Source organism: Neophocaena asiaeorientalis, unplaced genomic scaffold (genome assembly GCF_003031525.2).
Source record: "Neophocaena asiaeorientalis asiaeorientalis breed wild unplaced genomic scaffold, Neophocaena_asiaeorientalis_V1.1 scaffold275, whole genome shotgun sequence".
Lineage (NCBI taxonomy): Eukaryota > Metazoa > Chordata > Mammalia > Artiodactyla > Phocoenidae > Neophocaena > Neophocaena asiaeorientalis.
This window is the reverse complement of record NW_020173679.1, coordinates 6,519,870-6,540,765: the sequence shown is the minus strand read 5'-3', so window position 1 is coordinate 6,540,765 and position 20,896 is coordinate 6,519,870. Positions and strand designations below refer to the sequence as shown.

Below are 20,896 nucleotides of genomic sequence, written 5' to 3'. Positions count from 1 at the left end.
ATTATAATAGACCCCCTCCAGGGGCTTTGGACGCAGGCAGTGACCCCCACCCCCAGTAAGTGGGAGGAGCCCGGAGAAGGGGCTTTACTCCAGGAGCAAACAGGGAGGGAGGAAGTATCAGGACTGAGTGAGTGTGTGTGAGTGCGTGTGAGTGCGTGTGTGTGTGTGTGAGAGAGAGAACGTGTGTGTGCGCATGCGGGCGCAGCCATGGGCATATAAGCTTACAGTCCAGATGGGGTGGAAGTTACTTTTTAGGCTCTGGGTCATGCAGAATGGATCCCACTTCCCTTGCCAGCCTGCATCTCTCCCAGCCTCCTTAGAGCTGCCTTCCTGGGGTTTGGCACCAGGCCTGGGGTGAGGGTGTGGGTGAGGGATGGGCCTCAGGGGCCGATCAGCATGGAGGGTGCACCCGTGTTACGGCTTGGTGTCCCTGGCGCCAAGGGTGGGCCCCTCCAGGAAATGATCCTGTAATGAAGCCCACTGCTGACATTACTGCGCCCTGAGCACCTAACCGTCAATACACGCCAGACTCCGCGGTGGCAGCGAACGGTCACCGGGCAGAGGAGGCAGCTCGGCCAAGGCCACGGGGGCCACAAGAGCCACAGGTCACTGCGCAGCCCCTGGGGGTCATCCCCCGATGCTTCCAGCTGTTGGCGCCGAGCTGTGTGCAGCCAGGGTAGGTCTGCCAGGCCGAGTGCGGCAGGCAGCTGGGTTTCCAGGCCCACTCGTCCTGGATGCAGGGACCAGCCAGGGGCCCACCTGCCCCTGGCTCCGGCAGTCATGCCTCCCTGGTGGTGCTGTGGAGGGGGAGGGGAAGGCCACGTGACAGCCTGCCTCCCTACAGTTCATGCCCTCTGACCCCACGGGTTGGGGGGCGATGCTCTGGAGCGTGAACAGTGTCACGGCGTTGGTCCCACCTGAGGGCTGGGAGCCATTATGGGGCAACACCCAAGACAGCTGGAGATGGGCGCCCTGCTGGCATAGGGGATCTGTGTGGGGTGCAACTACATCCACTAAGTAGGGCACCTGGAGCACATTGACCAGCTCCTGGCACCCCATAAGTGCTCCAGAAATGTAGCTATCATCATCAACAAATATTGTTCTCCTGAGCCCAAACTCTGCTGTGGGCCCCATGTTGGAAGCTGAGGGTCTAGAGGTGATGAGGTCGTCGTTTCTGCCCTTTGCATGGCAGACGTGTGCATGTGTGTATGTCTGTGTGTGTTCTGTGCGCAGGTATATGCACGTGTGCATGCAAATGTACCCGCGAGGGTGGCAGGACGAGAAGGTACCCCATTTCAGCACAGTGAGATGATCCTCAGGAGGGCATATTCAGTGTTTAGAGAGAGCCCAGAGCGGGAGGAACCTGAATCAGCCTGGCGGAGTCCGGGAAGGCTTCCCAGAGGAGGCAGCACTCAGCTGGAAGGACAAAGGGGTGATTACCAGGTGCAGAGGGAAGGCGAGGCAACGGCTTCCCTCTTGGGAAGGCACGGCTGATCTGTGCTGAACTCTGCCGTTCGCTGTGACCGAGGCCATCGCCTTCTGGGAGGCTTCAAGGCGTCGCCTCTGCCCCATGTGGTGTGAGGAGCTGGCCCCCCACTCCGGCCAGCTGGTTCCACGTCTCCGCCTGCAGACATGCGTGTGCTACACTGAGGGGGGTGGGGGAGGTGAAAGAAGGTAGGGACTACCCTTCTTCTACCTCTACCCACCCCCCACCAAAGGGAGAAGTCCCCATGTCAGTAGAGCCCCAGCAGGGAGAAGGCCAAACACTTGCAGGACGCAAGACGGGGATCTGGGCGTACAGCGTAGCAGGATCCACGGGTGGCCAAGCTAATGGCTGTCCTCCCCTTCCCCATTCCAGGCTGTGTTTATCCCCTATGTCCCAGAGCCCGGGAGCTCGTGCCGGCTGCAAGAATACTACAACACAAAGGTCCAGATGTGCTGCAGCAAGTGTCCACCAGGTGAGGGCAGCCACTGGGGCCCTTGCCCTCAGCCTGGCTGGGTCCCTGTGGGGGCGGTGCCTTGAAGGGAATGGGTGTGTTATGGGGGTTAGGGGTCAGGGTCATGGCCCTGGACTCTTACTGAGCTCCCACTGGTTCCATGAAACGACCCCCTGCTCCCTCTTGCTTCTGGGCCTTTGCACATGCTGTTCTCTCTGCTTGGTGCACTTCCCAACTCCTTTCCCCTGGTCTACTCCTGCTTATCGCTTAGGCCTCTGATGTTTCCCTCCTCCAGGAAGCCTGCCAGCACTGCCTGGCCAGATCTGACTCCTCCTTTCCGCTCCCACTGGCCCTTGGCATCCCCCATGGCAGCAGCTCTTTTGACATTGTGAGATCCTGCCCTGGGTCTCTTTTGTTGCCCCCACTGTGTGCTCCTCAGAACAGGGACTGTGGCTTGTTCTCTGCTGAATCCCTAGTACTCGGCACAATACCTGGCACATAGCAGGTGCTCAGAGCATATTTGACTGAATCAGTGACTGCTACCCATTTCACAGATGGTGGACCCGAGGCCTAATCCCAGTTGGGAGAGGCAGGTGGCCCAATGCCTGGTGCTGTCCATCCATTCGTTTGTTTATAATTTATTCCTGTGATGTTTATAAAGCATTTTCTGAGTGTCAGGCACTGTTCTGAGTGCTGGGAATACAACAGAGAGCAGGGCAGACAAAATCCTCGCTCTTGTGGATTTTGCATTCTAACAGAGGCCTAGACAAATAAACCAGTAGAAGAAATAGACGTATGGTCTGTGAAGGAAACAAGGCAGGGGAAGGCAGACAGAGACAGAGCAGGACATGCTGTTCTATATGGGGTGGTCATGGAAGGCCTTTCTGAGGAGCTGACACGTGGGCAGAGACATGCAGGAGGTGAGGGAGTGAGTTATGCAAACATACGGGGTGGGGGGGAACAGCATGTGCAAAGGCCCTGAGGTGTTAGCTTCTTTGGTGAACGTGGAGAACAGCGTGTGTCCTAGAGTGAGTAAGCAGGAACCATGGTAAGGAGTTTAGATTTTCTTCTGCAGGATCCAGAAAGGCATTGAAGAGCTTTGAGCCTGAGATGTGGGCAGGCACATATGTACCTGTCACCTCCAATGGCCATTTTAAGAGACCCCAGGGGAAGTGACTCTTCTTTCTCCTGTTAACTGGTAGGGTCTCTGTAAGAAGTTACTAGATTAGCACAGCAGTGGAGGTGGCAGGATAAGAATGGGGACAGGCACTCAGAAGAGAAACTTCTTAAAGGTTCGCCTGGGTGTTCTCCCATCCCCTGGCATGCCTTCTCTGGAGGCCTTCAGGAGTCCCATGGTCTCATCCTTGATGGGATACCAGGGATGACTACTATTGCCTTTTTTACCTTTCCCAGCTGGAGAATTTCAGCCAACTATAAAGAAGAAAGGAACCGGCAAACCAGTTCTAACTAAAGTGTTATTGACTAATAATAGGCAATTCCAGTGGTGGAATTCCAGGCACCTGAAAAGAGCAGAGAGGAAGATATTTTATGAGCACTGCGGGGTTCAAAGATGGCATGACAGCTGGTACATGTTAGATGGGAAAGGATGCAGAGTCGAAACTCCATCAAAGAGCCTTCCCAGCCAGGCCTCGCAACTCTGGGGCTCTGGAGAACAAGGGATGAGCCCAGGGTCCCGGCAGAACCCCCCCAGCCCTCCCCTCCTCCGCTGAGACTCCTGGCCTTGCTTTCTCAGGCTACCACGTACAATCCTTATGCAACCAGACCTCAGACACCGTGTGTGACTCCTGCGAGAGCAGCACATACACCCAGCTCTGGAACTCGGTCCCTGCGTGCTTTAGCTGTAACTCCCACTGCAGCTCTGGTGAGTTGGCCCAGAGTGAGGGGTAGTCCTGGGCATCCTCCCCTGGCCACCATGCACTCCAGCCCCTTTGCCTGGGAGCTGGCTGGGATTATCCCAGACCTTTGTTTTCATGCCCCAGGGCACAGGTACAGCTCTTTACTTTTTATCAGCGGCACTGTCATCCTGTCTCACCGAATCCTCTTTAATAGCCCCTTGGGGCAGACAGGCCAAGGGCAGCAGTGGGAAAATGGTGCCTGGTTTTAGAGTTGAGAACATTATGCTTGGGAAAGCAGGCATGCTCGTCCCTGCTGCGATGGAGACTCTGTGTCCAGCAGTCTCTTGGCCCCATCCTGAGGGCGGTTCAGCGGTCTGCTGGAGACCAGAGCTGTCTGGGGGTGGTGGGGCTGGGTGGGAAGACAGAGTGGGCATGGCAGTGGGTGGGGCTGGTGGAGGCAGGAGTGACCCTCGGCTGTCTTCTCGCACCTCTAGACCAGTTGGAAACTCAAGCCTGCACAGCAAAACAGAACCGCATCTGCACCTGCAAGCCGGGCTGGTACTGCACCCTGGGAAGGCAGGAGGGGTGCCGGCTGTGCGTGCCGCTGCGCAAATGTGGCCCTGGCTTCGGCGTGGCCAAACCGGGTACGGGGCCAGGGCCAGAGGTCCTTGGGGACCCCCTTGGGCCTCTCCTTCCTTGGAGCGTCGTCAGTGGCGGCCAGGTGCCTGGTACCCATCTGTCCAACCATCCCGATTCATTCTTTCCTCCAGCACTCCTGATCAGGCACCTCCTGTGTGCTAGGCCCTGGGGATCCAGAGATGGATCAAATTAAGCCCCAGGCTACTGGAAGATCGGGTGGTGCCCCAGGAAGACACAGTCACTAGAATTAGTTAAGGACAAACCGCCCAGGTGTGTGTGTGTTCGTGTTAAAGGGGAGAGGTGCAGACCGAATTCCTCAGGCCCCTCATTCTTCCCCGAGGGCTCCAGTTCCCCTAGGGCCAAGGCGCACCTCTCCATGGAATATCTGAGTTGGTGACAGTTTCTGATTTTTCTTGAAGGAACTGCAACATCAAATGTGGCATGCGCTCCCTGTGCCCCAGGGACGTTCTCCGACACAACGTCATCCACGGATACTTGCAGGCCCCACCGGATGTGAGTGGCTGAATCCTCTGCTTCTGAAGGAGCAAAGAGGGGCTGTCCCTGGGTGATCATGAGGCCTAGAGCACAGAACTGCGTGCCATGGTGGCCAGAATCCCCCCAGTTACTCCCTCGGGTTGAGGCATTGCCGAGCCCTGTTCAATGCCAGGACTGGTTTATCTGACAGTGGGTGGGTCCCTGAACAGACAGCATGGTGAGCAAGAGTTTTGCTCTGGAAGTCAAGACTGGGTGGGGTCATAGGGGACATAAGTCTTGAAAGAGGGCGTGGCACACGAACCCGCTCCCCTAACCCAGTTGCTGGGCCCCTTGCACACTGGCCTAGGTCCCACGAGTGGGCCCAGCTACCCTGAGCCATTCAATCCCCTGTTGTCCCTGACCAAGCCCCCTCCTCCCCCAGCTGTAGCTCGGTGGCCATCCGTGGCACCTCAGAGATGGATGCTGTCTGCACATCTGTGCTCCCCACCCTGAAAGTGACCCCGGGCCCAGCCCTCACAAGATCCCAACACATGGAGCCGACTCCACGGTCCAGCACAGCTCCAAGCACCTCCGTCCGGCTCCCGATGGCCCCAGGTCCTCCAAGTTACCCAGTTGAAGGGCGCAACACAGCAAACATGTCTCTTCCCATCGGTAAGTCACAAGGGGGCCCATTCATCCTTCTTCCCTCCCTCCCTCCCTCCCGTCTTAGAGTCTTACCAAGAGCTTGTTATGGGCTAGACCCTGTACGCCATCCTGGGATGTAGGTAGCGTTGAGACTTGCCTTCTTCCAAGACTTACTAATGCCACTAGGAATTACTGGGTGGGGAGAGGTAGGGTCAGCGTTTTATGTGAAAGTGGAGATGGCCTTCTGGTTGCCGTTTCCGACGAACCTATTAGGCTTTGACAGTGGGCTGGACCAGGTCACCTCATGGGCTTCCCTTCTGGGGTTAGGACTACATCAGGCCAGAGGGCTCAAACTCGTGGCCCTTGGGCTGAGTGTGGCCTACAGACACGTTTCGTTTGGTGCACGGATTTTGGGTTGTTTTGTAATCAAATTTGAGAGCCTCTGCACTGGGCTTGCCCCTCGCCTGCGATGACCCCAGTCATCTTTGGTTGGCAGCTGACCTGTCTGGTCCCTGGTACATTTGAGTTTGCTTTTTGCAGCTGTTTTGAACTTCTCTTTTCCTTCTAGGACTCATTGTGGGTGTGACAGCATTGGGCCTGCTAATAATAGTCCTGGTGAACTGTGTCATCATGACCCAGAAAAAAAGTAAGATTCCATCCTTCCTTCATTCATCCATCTATCTACACATCCGTTCAGGAAGCTTTTCTGGGGCACCCCTCTGAGTCCAGCACTGGGCACAGCCTTATGGGTCAGACAGAGCTGGGTATGGCAGCCCCTGTCCTTAGAAGCTTAGAGTCTGGGGCGGAAGGCCCTTCCACTAACTTATCTCCTAAAAGGCAAGATGCCCTCAGGGCTATCCAAGAGGGTAGAAGTCCAGGATTCTTGTCTGGGGATCCTGGGGGTTCAGGCCTTCTGGAGCAGGTGGCATCTGAGCTGGGCAAGATTTTGATGGAGACATGAGTGCAGGAAAGAAAGGGCATGCAAAGCAGGGGGCATGGTATGAGCAAAGGGGGGCAGGCTGAAGAATGGTTTGGGGGGGGTGTTGAGGGCTGGCTGGAGAGTTGGGTATGGGGGCTTCTGTGTACCTTGTCTGATAGGTAATTGCTCCCCCCAGGGCTGGGCCTACTCCGACTGCTTCTGCTTGGGGCCCGTGATCCCTCCTAGTTAGAAGAGATGTGACCTGAGGAAGTCACTGTCTCTGACTTGTCCCCTCTCTCCTCTTTGCAGAGAAGCCCTTCTGCCTGCACGGAGACGCCAAGGTGGTGAGTGCCCCTCTGCCTTCCCCCTCCTCCTTCCCTTGTCTTCTTCCTGCTGGGCTGGGTTGTCCCATGGGAAGCAGTGAATTCTCTAGGTTGGTCTGTCCGGTGTCAGGCAGTGTGCAGAGCCCTGGGAGGCTGAGAAAAGGCCAGCCAGGGTCTGTTGCTGGGACTAGTAAAGGTGACTTGAGTGTGAAAGGCCATATCAGGGAGGAGAGGGGTCAGTGGTGTCAGTGGCAGGCGTGTGGTCATGGACCCATGGTGTGACCTTGGACTGACATGAAATTGCTCATGGCTGTTTCCTCACCATTAAATGGGGACAGTGTCTCAGCCAGCTTGCAGGGCTGTGCCTTTCACCCAGCTGGCAACAGTTCTCAGCATCTCCATCATGTTTACAAAGCACTTCCTCATGGAGCAGTGGGTCTCAAGCTGCGTGCTAGGGTACCCAAGTGTTCCACAGAGGGTCCTTCCTGGGGGGTCATCTCGGGTTGAGGTTAAGACTAGTGGTCTGGGCCTGGGTCCTCCCCCAACTTCACCCTCTGATCATTTTTATGAAGTAGAGTGTGTGCAGGATTTTTGCTAGAAACAGAACACGAACGTAGTATTTCATCAGTTCTCCATCAGGAGGGCATTTGGCTGCAAGTAACCAAAACCATTAGGGTGACTTAAAAGGGCTTTATATTCTGTCACACCACAAAGTTGAGGGGTTGATGGCTGCTGGAGGGGTTTGGTTGCCTCCTTCTGTGAAGCCAGCAGGACCCCAGGCTCTGCCATCTTTGGTGTGTTGGCTTTTGTTCTCTTGCTTGTGGCCTGTGTCATAAGATGTCATAAGATGATAATCACCACTGTGTATGTGACCTCCAGATTTGAGGCAGGAAAAAGGGGAACTGGCCAGGACAGCCATGGTGCCTTTTACAGGAAATCAGACACTTTCCTAGAAGCCCTGGGTAGACGTCTCCTTTTGTCTCATTGGCCAGATGGTATCATGTGACCACCCCTAGCTGCAAGGGAGGCTGCAAAAGGGGGTGCTTTGCTTTCCTAGCCTTTATGGTAGAGGAGAACCAGGGTGAGGGCTTGGAAATGGGTGTGGGGTGAGCCAGTACATGGTGTCTGCTGCCACTCTGCACCAGGTAGGCAGGGCAGGTTTTTATATCCAGTTTTACAGATGAGGAAACAAGAGTCCAAAGAGTTCCCTCCGTGTCCCCCGTCCTGCTGGGGCAGGGTTTCTCAACTCTGCCTGCTAATTCTTTGTCATGAGGGGCTGTCCTGTGCGTTGTGGTCTACTCAGCAACATCGCTGGCCTCTCCCCACTAGATGCCAGTAGCACTGCCTCCCAGGAGTGAGAAGCAAAATGTCTCCAGACATTGCCAAAGGGCCCCCGGAGGGCAGGATCACCCCTGGTTGGGAACCACTGTGCTAGGGTAAAGCTCAGTCCTGGTGGCCCAGTGCCTGAGGTTTACACAGGGTTTTGGCCTTGGTAGGGACCAGACTGATTTCATCCTCTGATTGTCCTGACAAGAAAAGAGGTACAGCGAGGGAAAATGACTTGCCCAAGGTCACACAGCAATATGTCTCTGGACTCCTGGCCCAGTGCTCTTTGACCTGCCCTACGGTATTTCAGCAGACAGAAACACTGGTTTGGGAGTTCACACTATTTCCCACTTCCCGGGTGTGTGAATGCCACTCCCTCGTTTTTCAGGCTTCAGTTCAGTGACACTGACAGTTGCTGCCTGGTGGTCCATAGAGCAAGTGCGCTCCCTAAGCTCCACCCTGGCACCCAGCTGCCACTTTCTCTTTGCTGACCAAGTGTTTCCCAATACTGGGTGCAGTAGAGCTGCCTCAGGTGTGGCCTGGAGCCCCCGCTTCCCCTTTTCTTTCACTGAGTTTTGTGCTCACGGAATGTGAGCGACTCCACTGCTGAGGGCTATTGCACGTAGAGCCCGGGGATGTGCTGGTAACTGACCCTCCAGGTGGGGAAAAAAAACCCAAAACCCTGGTTCCAGCGCCCCACTGGCTGAGCCCCGGGCCAGGGCCTGCATCCTCACACGCCCCCTGTGAGGTACACAGTGTCATCATCCCTATTTCACAGATGAAGAAACTGAGACTCAGGGAGGTTCAGGTACCTGTGTGAGGTTAGGCCACTTGGCGAGGGGCAGAGCCCAGCTTTGAAGCCCAGTCTGAATCTGCAGGACTTGTCTTTACCCACCGTCCTGTTCGCCCAGGGCAGATGTTCAGAATTGTTCCAGGCACCCCCCATCCCAGCAGGGACTGCCCTCAGAGGTTGGTCCCCTTCCCAGGTACCCTTCCGTCCCCGGGCTCCCAGCCCTGCCCTCACCCCCATGCTCAGCCTGCGCCCCACTCCGTTCCTCAGCCGGCTGGCAGTGGTCCTGCTAACGGCGGCCTAGTATAATGTTCCTGGCCCAGGCCACTGGGGTTGAAAGCATGGTGACTCAGCACTTCCCTGTTCCTCCTTGTTAACGCCAAGGCATGGCAGGACGGTGGCTTCCCTTTGTTCAGAAAAGGCCAGCGTAACCACACGTGTGAGCTCACCCACAATCACTGCCACAGACACACACAGGCTCTCGTTTCCTAAAGAGGGAGAATGTTCACGCGGTGCTGAATGTGGGCCAGGCACAGTACTGAGCGTCGTTCAGTCTCACAGCTGTGCTGTGACACAGGCAGTATGATTATCGCCCCAGTTTTACAGCCCAGGAATCTTGGGCTCAGAGAAGTTAAGTACCTTTCCCAAGGTCACACAGCGAATGGGTGGCCTGAGACACAGACTTAGGAGTGCCTCTCTTCACCACCTCCAGCACACAAGCTAATTGCACCACTCACAGACATGCACACGTGCTCCCTCACACAGAGACACACGTGTGTGCACACTTCAGACACCCTAACACCTATACATACAGGTGTATGAATCTCAGGAACACACGCTCACATATGCAGACAGACACAGGCTCAGGCAGCGGCTTTGCCGGGGTCTCTGCTTCCGCCCATGGCGGGGCCAGGCTAGGAGGTGAGGAGGGCCGGCTGGGATCCTGTTTGTTCAGTGAGGCCCCTCAGGACTTCCCCGTCCTGGGGTCCCAGCCCAAGGAACAGGACTCAATACATCTGCCCCACTCAGAGCCTGCCTGAACTTTGCGACTCGTGGCTTTTGGGGGAGGGAGGCAAGCTGTGACCTTTGGGGTTTCTGTTCTGCCTGGCCCTAGCCACCAGCAGAAAAGTGGGACGCAGGTTGAAAAGCCCCTTCTCTGGGGGCTGTGAAGAATGACATTTGGGTGTGCCCCCTCCCCCTCCCTCTCCCCTGCCTGTCCAGGCTCCCAGCAGGGCTGAGGGTGGGGTCAAATACCAAGGTCAGACCATCTGAGGGAAGGTTCAGCATGAACTTGAAATGCTCTCCATTCCTCCAAAGCCCGGGGCGGTGAACCAAGGAGGCGGGACTGAGTGGGAAGCACGCAGCTCTGGTACACTGAGCCAGAGTGTACACTGAGCCACGGCCCCGCTGTGTGATACTGAGCAGGGGAATCACCCTCTCTGGGCCTCCGTGGCCTCACGGGGACTGCTTGCAAAGGATTCTTCTGGCCTGGGGTGAGAGTCTATGAGCTGACCTCGGGATATGCAGGGCTCAGGCAGGGCTGGGGGCTGCGGGGATTGGCACCTGTGTCCTTCCTGTGTCCTCCACCTCTGACCTCACCTCCCTGGCCCTGCTAGACTGCATCCCTCCAGCACTTACTCGCCTCAGTTCTCATTCTACCCTGGACCCTCTCATCCTGGGCAGGGATGAGCCTCTGTCTTGTTTCTGGAATCCAGTGATCGCCCAGAACCCCAAGGCAAGGGCTTGTGCACCTGTTCAGTTGGTGCGGACAGGCAGCCGCCTTGGAGTGAAATTTCCAGGGGTTCCCAGCACGGGTGTCTGGAAATGTGCCACCTTGTCTTGAGCCTCTGGGGCTGAAACCCCAAACACCCAGGAAAGGTGTATAGGTTTTAGCCCAGGCGCACCACGTCCTAACTCTGTGACCTTGGGCAAGTAACTCAGCCTCTCTGGATCTCGGTTTCCGCATCTGCAAAGCGAGGATAGCACTTGGCTGTTGGAAGGATCAGTATAGATAGTGTCTGGAGAGGCTTCAGCACAGTGCTTGGCATTGGATGCATTCAAGCGTCAGCTAATATTTTATTATTACTGTTGCTGGGATTTGTGTTTTATGAGGAAAAGATGGAGAGTCACAGAGCAGCTTGGGGAATGGAATCTGGAAAGTGTTGCCGAGACGGCAGGGCTGAGGGTCCTAAATGAGAGGACTGTCTACACTGGATTGACTGATTGAACACAAGGGCGAGCAGATGTTTTCTGTAAAGGTCCAGACAGTCAATATTGTAGGCTTTTTGGATCATCTGGTTTCTGTCATATCTCCTCAATCCTGCCATTGCAGTGGGAAAGCAGCCACAGACACAACATAAACAAATGGGCGTGGCTGTGTGCTGATAAAACTGTATTTATGGACACTGACATTTGAACTTCACGTAACTTCGTGTCACAAGATATTAGTCTTTAAATATTTTTTTCAAACATTTAAAAATGTGAAAACTATCCTTAGCTCGCAGCCTGTACGGAAACAGTGGCAGGCTGGACTTGGTCCGTGGCAGTAGCTTGCTGAGCCCTGATTTAACAAACCCTTGACCAGCGCTTACGATAGAACAGGCACTGTTCTGAGCGCTTTACAAAAACTCAGCCATTTAATCTTCTCAATAACCCTAGGAGGTAGGTTGTTATTCTTTCCTTTATAGATGGAAAAACAGAGGCACAGGGAGGTTAAGTAACTTGTCCAAGGTTGCAGAGCTAGTGAGTGATGGAGTCATGATTTGCATGCATGTGGTCTGGTTCCGGAGTCCATGCCCTTGGCTGCTAGGCTGAGCCGCATTGCCCCGTGCTGATGGGGTGACCTCAGGAAAGTCACTCTCCTTCTCTGGGCCTCTGCTTCCTTATGCAAAATGAGGGTGAAAATCCTGCCTCACCTCTAAGACTGTTTGGTGAACAGGGCCACGTGGCCCCTGCCCTCTTAGGGCTCACACTCCAGCAGGGCAGCGATGCTAATCACAGAAGCCACAGAGAATCACACGTCCTAAAAGTGCTGTGTGTGGAGAGAATGTGCAGAAGTGCTGTGTAAACTGTGAAGTGCTGATGGTGGTGAGAGGGAAGAGGGGGCGAGGAGCCGGCTGATGGGCTGACCGCCCTCCCTCCCCCCTCGTCTCCCCATCCAGCCACATCTGCCAGCTGATAAGGCCCGAAGTGCCCCAGGCCCCGAGCAGCAGCGTCTGCTGACCACGGCACCCAGCTCCAGCAGCAGTTCCCTGGAGAGCTCGGCCAGCGCCGCGGACAGGAGGGCGCCCGCCAGGCCCCAGCTGCAGGCGCCGGGCGTGGGGAAGGCCCCGGCCAGCTGTGGCAGCTCAGGTAAGAGGCGGGAGCCCCCCTGGCTTCCTCCCCCGCACCCCTCCCCAGTGTGTTTCTTCCTCATTTCTGGCTGAGCTGTCTCTTCCTGGGCCTCCCCTGCAGGATGAGGCCTGAGCTCCTAGCAGAACACTGGAAGCCCTGCACCACCAGCCTGGGCCCCCCTCCAGCCTCCTTCCCTCTGCCTCCTCAGGTGAAACTGAGCCACAAGCTTCTTTCTGTTCTCGGAACCCCCACATCCCTCCCACCTTTGCCCTGCGGGTTCTCGCACCAGGAACACCCTTCTTTCTAGACCATCTCAGCTTATCCTCTGCGTCCCCAGTATCCAGGCAGGGAGTTTTCCTATATATTATAATACATATAATATGTAAAATAGCATATAACAATGTTATACTATGTAAATATTATATATCAATATATGAATAATACATTGATATTGATGCTATATATGATATATGTAGTGTGTAATATATATTAATATTTTATATATATAAATGTTATATTAATATGTTAACTTATACATTGATGTTATATATAATATATAGCATATAACATGCTATATGTTAATATTGTAATATGTCATAATTATATATTTATTGTATATTATGTATGTTGTTATATATTATATTGTTATATATTAGATAATATTTTATTATTAATATATTATTAGAGTATATATTATAATTATATTATTTTTACAATATTAATACCTATTATATTTCCTCATCTTATCAGATGAGAAAACTGAGTCTCAGAGAGGTTAAACTGCTTATTCAAAGACACAGCTGGTAAACAGAAGAGCCAGGAATCACCCCTGGGCTCTCAGGGTCCAGAGTCAGCCTGGAAAGCTGAATGAGTTAATGATGTCCCTGGGACTCCACTCACTGTGCCTGTAGTCCGGTCCCTTTGGGCCTGAGGCATCAGGACTGCGGATCCCACGTGGGGTGTGGAGAAGCCCGTGCTCTGTTTACACAGTCTGCATTTAGCCCTGGACCTGGTCTGTGACCAGTGTCACCCCTGGTGGGCATCTGCAGTGCCCACATTGTAGGAGGCCCTGCGGGGGTCCCCCAGAAAGCCTGGGGCTTCCTCGGGCATGTTTTGTAGTGAGAGGCCAAGCCTGCTGGCCTGCATCTCCCCCTCTCACCTGGCAGCGCTGGCTGGCAGGTTGAGGAATGACCGTGGCCTTGGTTCATTCCCAGATGCCCTCCCAGCCGCTCTGGTGCCGTGAGACTCTGAACAGGCTCCTTAACCCTATCAAGCCTGAGCTTCCTGTCCTAGAGATGAGCATGGCAGCTCCTTGGCAGGGCTGTGACAGCATTCACTACCTGCCTCCTGACTCAGGCAGTGGGCTGCGGCGTCCCACTTCTAGTTTCCCATCATCACCCACCCTCATCAGTGTGATGTCTCGTCAGTGCCCTCACCCCAGCCTGAGAGCTCCCCAAGGAAGGGACTGGGTCAGTGCCTGGAACATAGCAGGTGGCCCTAAATGTTTGTCGAATGAATAAATGAGATCAGAGTATAAAGCTCTTGGTCTTCTTCTACCTCTTAGATTCATCTTTCCGCTTTCTTTGCAACACCTCTTCCACACGCATCCTGGTGTGGCTTCCTCCTTGGGGACCCCTGACTGTGTCTGCTCCTCCCCCCCGCCCGCTGTCTCTTTTCTGTTCCTTCTGTGCCTCTCTGGCCTCTGCTCTCCCCTCCTCTCCGTCCCACCCGAGCACCTCTCCCCACTGTGCGAATGGGTAAACCTCAGGTCTGTGACCCCCTCCTGGTCCCCCGTCTGCCCCCGCAATGTCTCGTTCACAGTGTGCACGGCCTTGGTGACTCTGAGTGACATTTGGGTGCTGTGGAGGCCCAGGGTGGAAAGTTCCTTCCGACCCCATGATTTTAGCACCCCACCTCCACCCCGCTTGTTTGGGGCTGTTCTGAGCAGAGCAGCTCGCCAGCTCCATCCTCCTCCCGGAAACAAACTAGACTGGGAAACAAACAGCCGGTCCTCCTGGCAACCCCTGGACACTCAGGTCGCCATAGTAACAGCAGCAGCAGCCATCCTTTTTGAGGGGCTATTCTGTGTCCGGCCCTTACATTGATCTCCTCAGCTTATCCACTATTTAGTCCCTCACTAGTTAGGAAACTCAGATGCCCACAGGGCTGGGGGGGAGGTGGGGCTGAACCTGTGTCCTGAAGCCCTTGCTGCCAGTCGCATTCAGGTCTGTGGGTTCTGCATAGCCCGCTCTCCCCCATCTGGCTCCCAAGGGAAGCTCTAAACCCAGATTCTTAAAATGTAAACTCCTGAATTTTAAATGTTGGCAGCCAATTCACTTAAAAACACTACCACCACCAAGAACAGAACACACCTGTGGGCTGGATTTTATTCATTCACACGTGTCTCTGTTATAGGCACTAGGGCCACAATAGGGAACAGTCAGAAAGGCCCCACCCTTCTGGACTCAGGGCCTGGTGGGGAGAACCCAATGAGGACTCCAGAAAGGATTGCACAGTGGGCGGAGCTAGGGGCTCTGGAGATTATAGCAGAGGGAGGGACTCGGAGTGATGGATGGGCGGGAGTGAACCTCCTTTAGAGAGGGAAGCCACGGAGGCTTCTTGGAGGAGGTGGCCTCCAGGCTGAGGCCCAAGTAAAGGAAGGAGTGAGCTATGGGAACAGGGAAGAATGTTCCAGGCTGAAGGAGCAGCACGTTGCAGAGGCCCTGAGGCTTGGAGGGCTCAAGGAGCTGCAGGGGGGTGAGTATGGCTGGAGGGAACCCAGCCAGGATCTCAGAGCAGCAGGAGATGGGGTGGGGAGAAGGCAGGCACCAGGTCGTGCAGGGCCTCACAGGCCATGGTGAGAACTGTGTTTGGAGCAGCCAAGGAAATGATCTGGCTCTGGCTGCTGGTGGAGAGCAGAGTGCAGAGGGGCCAGGTAGAAGCCAGGAGACAGGAGGAGACTGCACTAGTCCAGGGAGCGGATGGAGGTACAGGCGGTATGCAGGAGGTGGTGAACTTGAAGGTGGACCAGGTAGGAATCGCGGGTGCCTTGGATGTGGGGTGTGAGAGAAAGATGGGTCCAAGGCTTTGGGACTGAGCATCTGGGTGGATGGCAGGCGTGTGAACTGAGATGGGGAGAAGCAGGTTGGACGGGATATGGGGGTGGAATCAAGCTGAGGTACAGAAGACGTGATTGGATATATGGGCCCAGCGTGAACCCCTGCTTCACTGAGCCTGTCTCCCCGTCTCTAGGAGCCATGCAGGCTCCGGAGATACGGCAGTAAACAGGGCAGAGTCATCCTTGCCTCAAGGGGATGGAAAGGGTCATTAGACCCATTTCACAGCTGAGCAAATGGAAGCTCCAAGAGTTTAAGTGACTTGACCAAGTTTATGGAGGCAGAGCAGGGATCCAAACCCAGGACGGTCAGGCTGCGGAGCTCCAGGCATCCCGGCCTCAGTGACGAGGACAAACTACGTCCCCACCACACCCCATCCTGGAATCCCAGATTTATGAAATCTTAGAGGCAGCTCTATGTGGAAGGAAAAGATTTCCTGTGAATGAAGACAAGTTCAGGGTCAATGTTTAATTTCTGTAAAGGAGCAATTTCCAAGCCCTTTGATGTTGGGTCCTTGGCATAGAGATGACGGGCCAGTGGCAGGGGTCTCGCCTTTTCATAGCTGTTGTGGCCAGGGCTGCTGATGCCTTGCTGCAGTTTCGGGAAAGTAATTCATCTTTACTGCTTCACTGAGACTCTGTAATGTATCCTTCCTGTCCTGGCTCACTTCTCCGGTTCCTTGTGGGGAGTGTGTTTTGTTCTTGGAGCACCTTCACTTGCTTTATATAGTTGGCTCCTCCCATCTGTGGGGTGACTTGGGCGGGGCATTCTTATTTGACAGGTGAAGAAACTGAGGCACACAAAGGTTTACGGGACTTGCCCAAGATGACACAGCAAAGCTGAGCTAGAACAGGGGCCTCTTGGCTCCTGGCACAGTGCTCTTTCCCCGCATGTCTTAATCTGCCTCTCGGGCAGGAGGCAGGCTGTGAAGACACCCCCCACTCCAAGGCCCCAGCTGACCACTTTCTCCTGTCTTGTGTTTAGCAGAGGCATCGTCTGGTGGCCACGGGACCCAGGTCAATGTCACCTGCATTGTCAACGTTTGCAGCGGCTCTGACCACAGCTCTCAATGCCCCTCCCAGGCCAGCTCCACGAGGGACACAGACACCAGCCCCTCTGGCTCCCCGAAAGATGAGCACGTCCCCTTCTCCAAGGAGGAATGCCCTTTCCAGTCCCAGCCAGAGGCTCCAGAGACTCTGCTGCAGAGCCCAGAGGAGAAGCCCCTGCCCCTCGGTGTACCTGATGCCGGGATGAAGCCCAGCTAACCAGTCTGGCGTGGCCTGTGTCACAGCCAAGGTGGGACCGACCCCTGGTCCTTCTAGGCCCCTCCCCCGCAGGACTCTGACTCTTTCTGGGCCAAATTCCTTTAGCGGCTTCCACGGCCTCAGCCTTCCTCTCACCTGCAGGCAGACGAGGCAGGGAGAGTCATGGTGTGTCCTGTCATGGTGTGTGTCTCTCTTGGAAGGCTGGTGGACACGGATGCGCTGGGCAGCCTGGAACAAATCCCCTGCCTCTCTGAGAGCTGCCCCTCCAGCCGGTCCTGCATGCTTGGTTCCTGGAGCCCTTGTCGTTTTTGGTTTTTACTTTTCTTTTAATCCCTGGGCTCTACCCGGCTCTGGCTTCCTGCTGGGGAGGAGGGATGCCGCATGCATCATCCTTGGAGAAGCGGCAGTGGGGAAAGAGCAGGGCTTTAGCCTGAATGTGAGACTGCAGGATGGTCCCAGTGGGGGTAGTAGGGGTGGATGTCATCAATCAGATGGTTCTGTGCAGGGAGCGGGTGGCAACCCCTGTAGGGGACAGGAGTCCCCCAGGTTAGCTCAGGACTTTTGGAAGCACCACCTCCAAATCCACTCCTGCTAGCTCCATCTCGTACCATGGGGTGAAAACCAGATGCCCAGGCAGGCAGCCTGAATGAGGGCTGTGACCTGGTTAAGATGGCAAACCTCTAACCGGAAATCTTCCAGTTTTAACATGTGGCAATTTAAAAAACAAACAAACAAAAAACCCATTAGCTACCACGCGGATAAACAAGCCAAGTGTAACAAAGCCAAACTCAGAGTTTGTATCCTCTGCCTTTGAGCTTCACTCCCATTTACCCCCAGTTTGAGCTTCCCCTCCCCCACTGTCTGGTGTGGAGCTCCAAGGCCACACCTTTTCCTATCAGGGAATTTCAGGAACTGGAGATGACTGAGGCCCTGCAGCCATCTCCTCCTACCTCAGCCTGGACCTTCCTCCTCTGCCTTCCGAGGGGATGCTCCTGTTTCTCCCGACCCCCTCCCCCTGTTCTTGGAGTCCCAGGTCCCCATGGAGCCCCGGAGCCACTTTGGTACTGTGCCCACTGAGATCCTGAGTGGTCGTGAGATGCTGAGAGCCAGTCCTGTGTCTGCGTTGTGTGTTGTGGTTCTGTGTAGCCCATGTTTTCAGATCACATGGCCTGCCGGAAGCAGCCGAAGCTAACACTTTTGCTGAGGGATCCTTCCCCATTAAGGGGTCAGCCCACTCCCCACAAACGCATGCCCAGGCCCCATAGACAGTGGACAAGTGTGGCCTTAACCGGATTCTGGAAGGAAGGGGGATGGGGGCCTCCTTGAGAAGACTGTTGGGTCCCTGATATTTGGATCCCTTGTTGAAAAATTCCACTGGACTTGAACTTGGCAGCTGAACTTTTGGAGGGTAGGAGAAGCCCAGCCACTACCATGGAGTGAAGAAAGGCTTCCCACTCCGGAATCAAGATGTCCCTCTGCCTGGACTGGCCAGGGTCTCCAACCACATTGGACCCTTTATGGCCGTGGAGCACCTCTGCCCCCTGGTGGACTGTCCTGGGAGGACCTCAGGCCTCATTGTCATCACCCCAGCAGAACAGGGATGAATTGGAAAGAGACTCTTCCTGGGTGTGGCCTCATTTTGTTACCAGAATTGCCACCAGACCCTTGGTCAAAACCCACCAACCCCTCCCTTGAACAGGAACTAACATACACCTTTAAGTCGCAGGGTCTGGACACAAAGAAAGAAGCTATAGGAAGAGGGAAACAAAAACTGGATAGGACCCGCTGAAATCAAGATGGCGATGAATCTGACCTCTAGTAGACCCTGAGTCTCATTCTACACTGATTTTACTACATTAGCTACTAAATGACACACCTACAATGGCTGTGACCGGAAGTCACTGACCAAAAAAGGACAGAAAAGGGATGGCATCCCATTTCTAGGAAAACCCTGCCTCTTTCCCAGAAAAGTAATGCATTTGCCTCCCCATCATTCGTCTCACTCTAACCCCCATTGTCCTTACTCCTTAAAAGTAAATCCTTCTCACCCTTAAGGCGAGAAGTGCATTTATGAACTAAGTTCCTGCTTCTCCATTCCCTGGCCATTGAATAAATCTCGCGCTGCTCTAATCTCAGCTTCGGTTTTGTTTTTGGCTGTGCGAACCCAAATGGAAAGAGGACCTTCTCTGCCAAGGCAGGGGGCCTCAGCCAGGCTAGGGCCTAAGTGGGGGGTCCATTCGACCTAATTTGGTAACAGTTTTCCAGCTTGTGGGCTTGTGTTGGTCCCGAGACGAGAGTTTGCACTGTATGTATGTACCCCAGGCGACGCTCCTGCTCTTAAATAAACCTTTCGTTTGTTTTACACATTGGCTGCTGGCTCTGTCTTTGCGTCTGAGCTGGGGGATGTCCATGGTCCTAGTGCCTGACACCAGTGTGAAGGGGAGAAGGTCATGGCCACTGGAGTCTGACAAGTCCAGGCTGTGGCGGGACCCCAGAAGCACCTGCATTACAGCTGAGAGCCCGGCTGTGCCCTCGGGCCTGTGAACAGTGGCAAGGCAGCCCTTTGTCCAGAGCCACCCAGCTGGCCTCCAAATACGCCCTCATCACTTGCCCCGTCCATCACCTTGGTCTCCTGGGCCCTCTCTGAGGGTTGCGGGGGTCTCTGCAGGTCTGCTTGTTCACGTGCTCCCCCTCCTCACTCAGGGAAACAAGACTCTGGCCTCCAGGAGGCCCCAATCTCGGAGACACCTATGAGGCCCATCACTGCGTGCTCAGACTGTAAGCAGGTAAGTTAGGGGGTCCTTGGAGAAAGAGAACCAGGGGTGGCTTTCATTTTTTTTTTTAATTAATGAATTAATTAATTTTTGGCTGCGTTGGGTCTTTGTTGCTGCATGGGGGCTTTCTCTAGTTGTGGCGAGCGGGGGCTACTCATTGCGTTGTGCAGGCTTCTCGTTGCGGTGGCTTCTCTTGTTGCGGAGCACGGGCTCTAGGCGTGCGGGCTTCGGTAGTTGTGGTGCACGGGCTCAGTAGTTCTGGCATGCAGGCTCTAGAGCACAGGCTCAGTAGTTGTGGCGTACGGGCTTAGTTGCTCTGTGGCATGTGGGATCTTCCTGGACCAGGGCTCAAACCCGTGTCGCCTGCATTGGCAGGTAGATCCTTTAACCACTGTGCCACCAGGGAAGTCCGGGATGGCTTTCTTGACAGAAGAGAAGCCATTTTTGGCTTAAGCTGTTCTGTGACCTAAACCTGGCCACAATGCTTGCCCTTGAACAGGTCTCAGTAATCAATGATCTTGAGCAAAGGAATGAAGAAACAAACAATAGTCGGGCAAGAGAAGTGACAATAGCAAAGATAATGTACCAGTTGTAAAGACTCCCAGTTCTGTATCAATGGCGAAGATTAGCCTGATGCAATCAACCACTAGATCAACTAGGGCCTGAAGGATGAGGATGTTGACCTTTTCTGACCCTCTTGACTTCAATCAACTAAAGCTTGGACCCTGCCTGCTGCCCAAGCCCCTTCATGTATATGCATGTACACTTAGCTTAAAACATCCCCAATTTTGCTGTTTGGGAAGACATTGCTTTGGGAGAGATCCCCGGTGTGCTCCTGACTTACTGCAAGTAGTCATAAATCCTTCTCTTGATCTTCGGCTTGTTCAACACCCACCAAGAGGCAAACCCAGTTTTTGGGTAACAAGATGAGCACAGGGGCTCTGGGAGCAGAGGAAGACCCCAACCACAGCCAGGGGATCAGGGGAAGGGTTCTGGAGGTGACCTCTAACCTTTGTTGCAGGCAAAGGGGTTTCCTCATGTCAAGGCCTGAACGGGAGAGAGACCCTGGCCCCTGAATTCACTCAGACTCCTTCCCTGTTTTCTGTCACTCCCTCACCGGACCCATCTTTATTCTTGGTGATTTCCTGGACCTCATCTTGATGCCAAAAACTCAGCCTCTGTGCACCGGTGCCAAATCGAGTCTCGGAGACAGAGTTTCGGGTGAAGTAGAAAAGAATAGCTTTATTGCTTTGCCAGGCAAAGGGGGACATGGTGGGCCTGTGCCCTCAAAAACTGTGTGTCCCAGGCTTCCCTGGTGGTGCAGTGGTTGAGAGTCTACCTGCCGATGCAGGGGACACGGGTTCGTGCCCCGGTCCGGGAAGATCGAACATGCCATGGAGCGGCTGGGCCCGTGAGCCATGGCCGCTGAGCCTGCAGGTCCGGAGCCTGTGCTCCACAATGGGAGAGGCCACAACAGGGAGAGGCCCGTGTACCGCAAA

The 20,896-nt window shown here is 54.7% G+C and overlaps 1 protein-coding gene across 1 annotated transcript in view; it reads left to right on the top strand.

Moving 5' to 3' along the window:
- Positions 1–18,985, top strand: part of TNFRSF1B (TNF receptor superfamily member 1B) — a 35,811-nt gene extending 16,826 nt beyond the window's left edge. The window contains exons 2-10 of the mRNA XM_024749728.1: positions 1,859–1,958; positions 3,691–3,819; positions 4,288–4,437; positions 4,852–4,945; positions 5,349–5,578; positions 6,120–6,197; positions 6,780–6,814; positions 12,071–12,260; positions 16,343–18,985. Of these exons, the coding sequence (XP_024605496.1) occupies positions 1,859–1,958; positions 3,691–3,819; positions 4,288–4,437; positions 4,852–4,945; positions 5,349–5,578; positions 6,120–6,197; positions 6,780–6,814; positions 12,071–12,260; positions 16,343–16,623 (1,287 nt within the window). The 3' untranslated portion in view covers positions 16,624–18,985. The remainder of the gene's footprint in view (positions 1–1,858; positions 1,959–3,690; positions 3,820–4,287; positions 4,438–4,851; positions 4,946–5,348; positions 5,579–6,119; positions 6,198–6,779; positions 6,815–12,070; positions 12,261–16,342) is intronic.
- Positions 18,986–20,896: the final 1,911 nt, after the last annotated feature.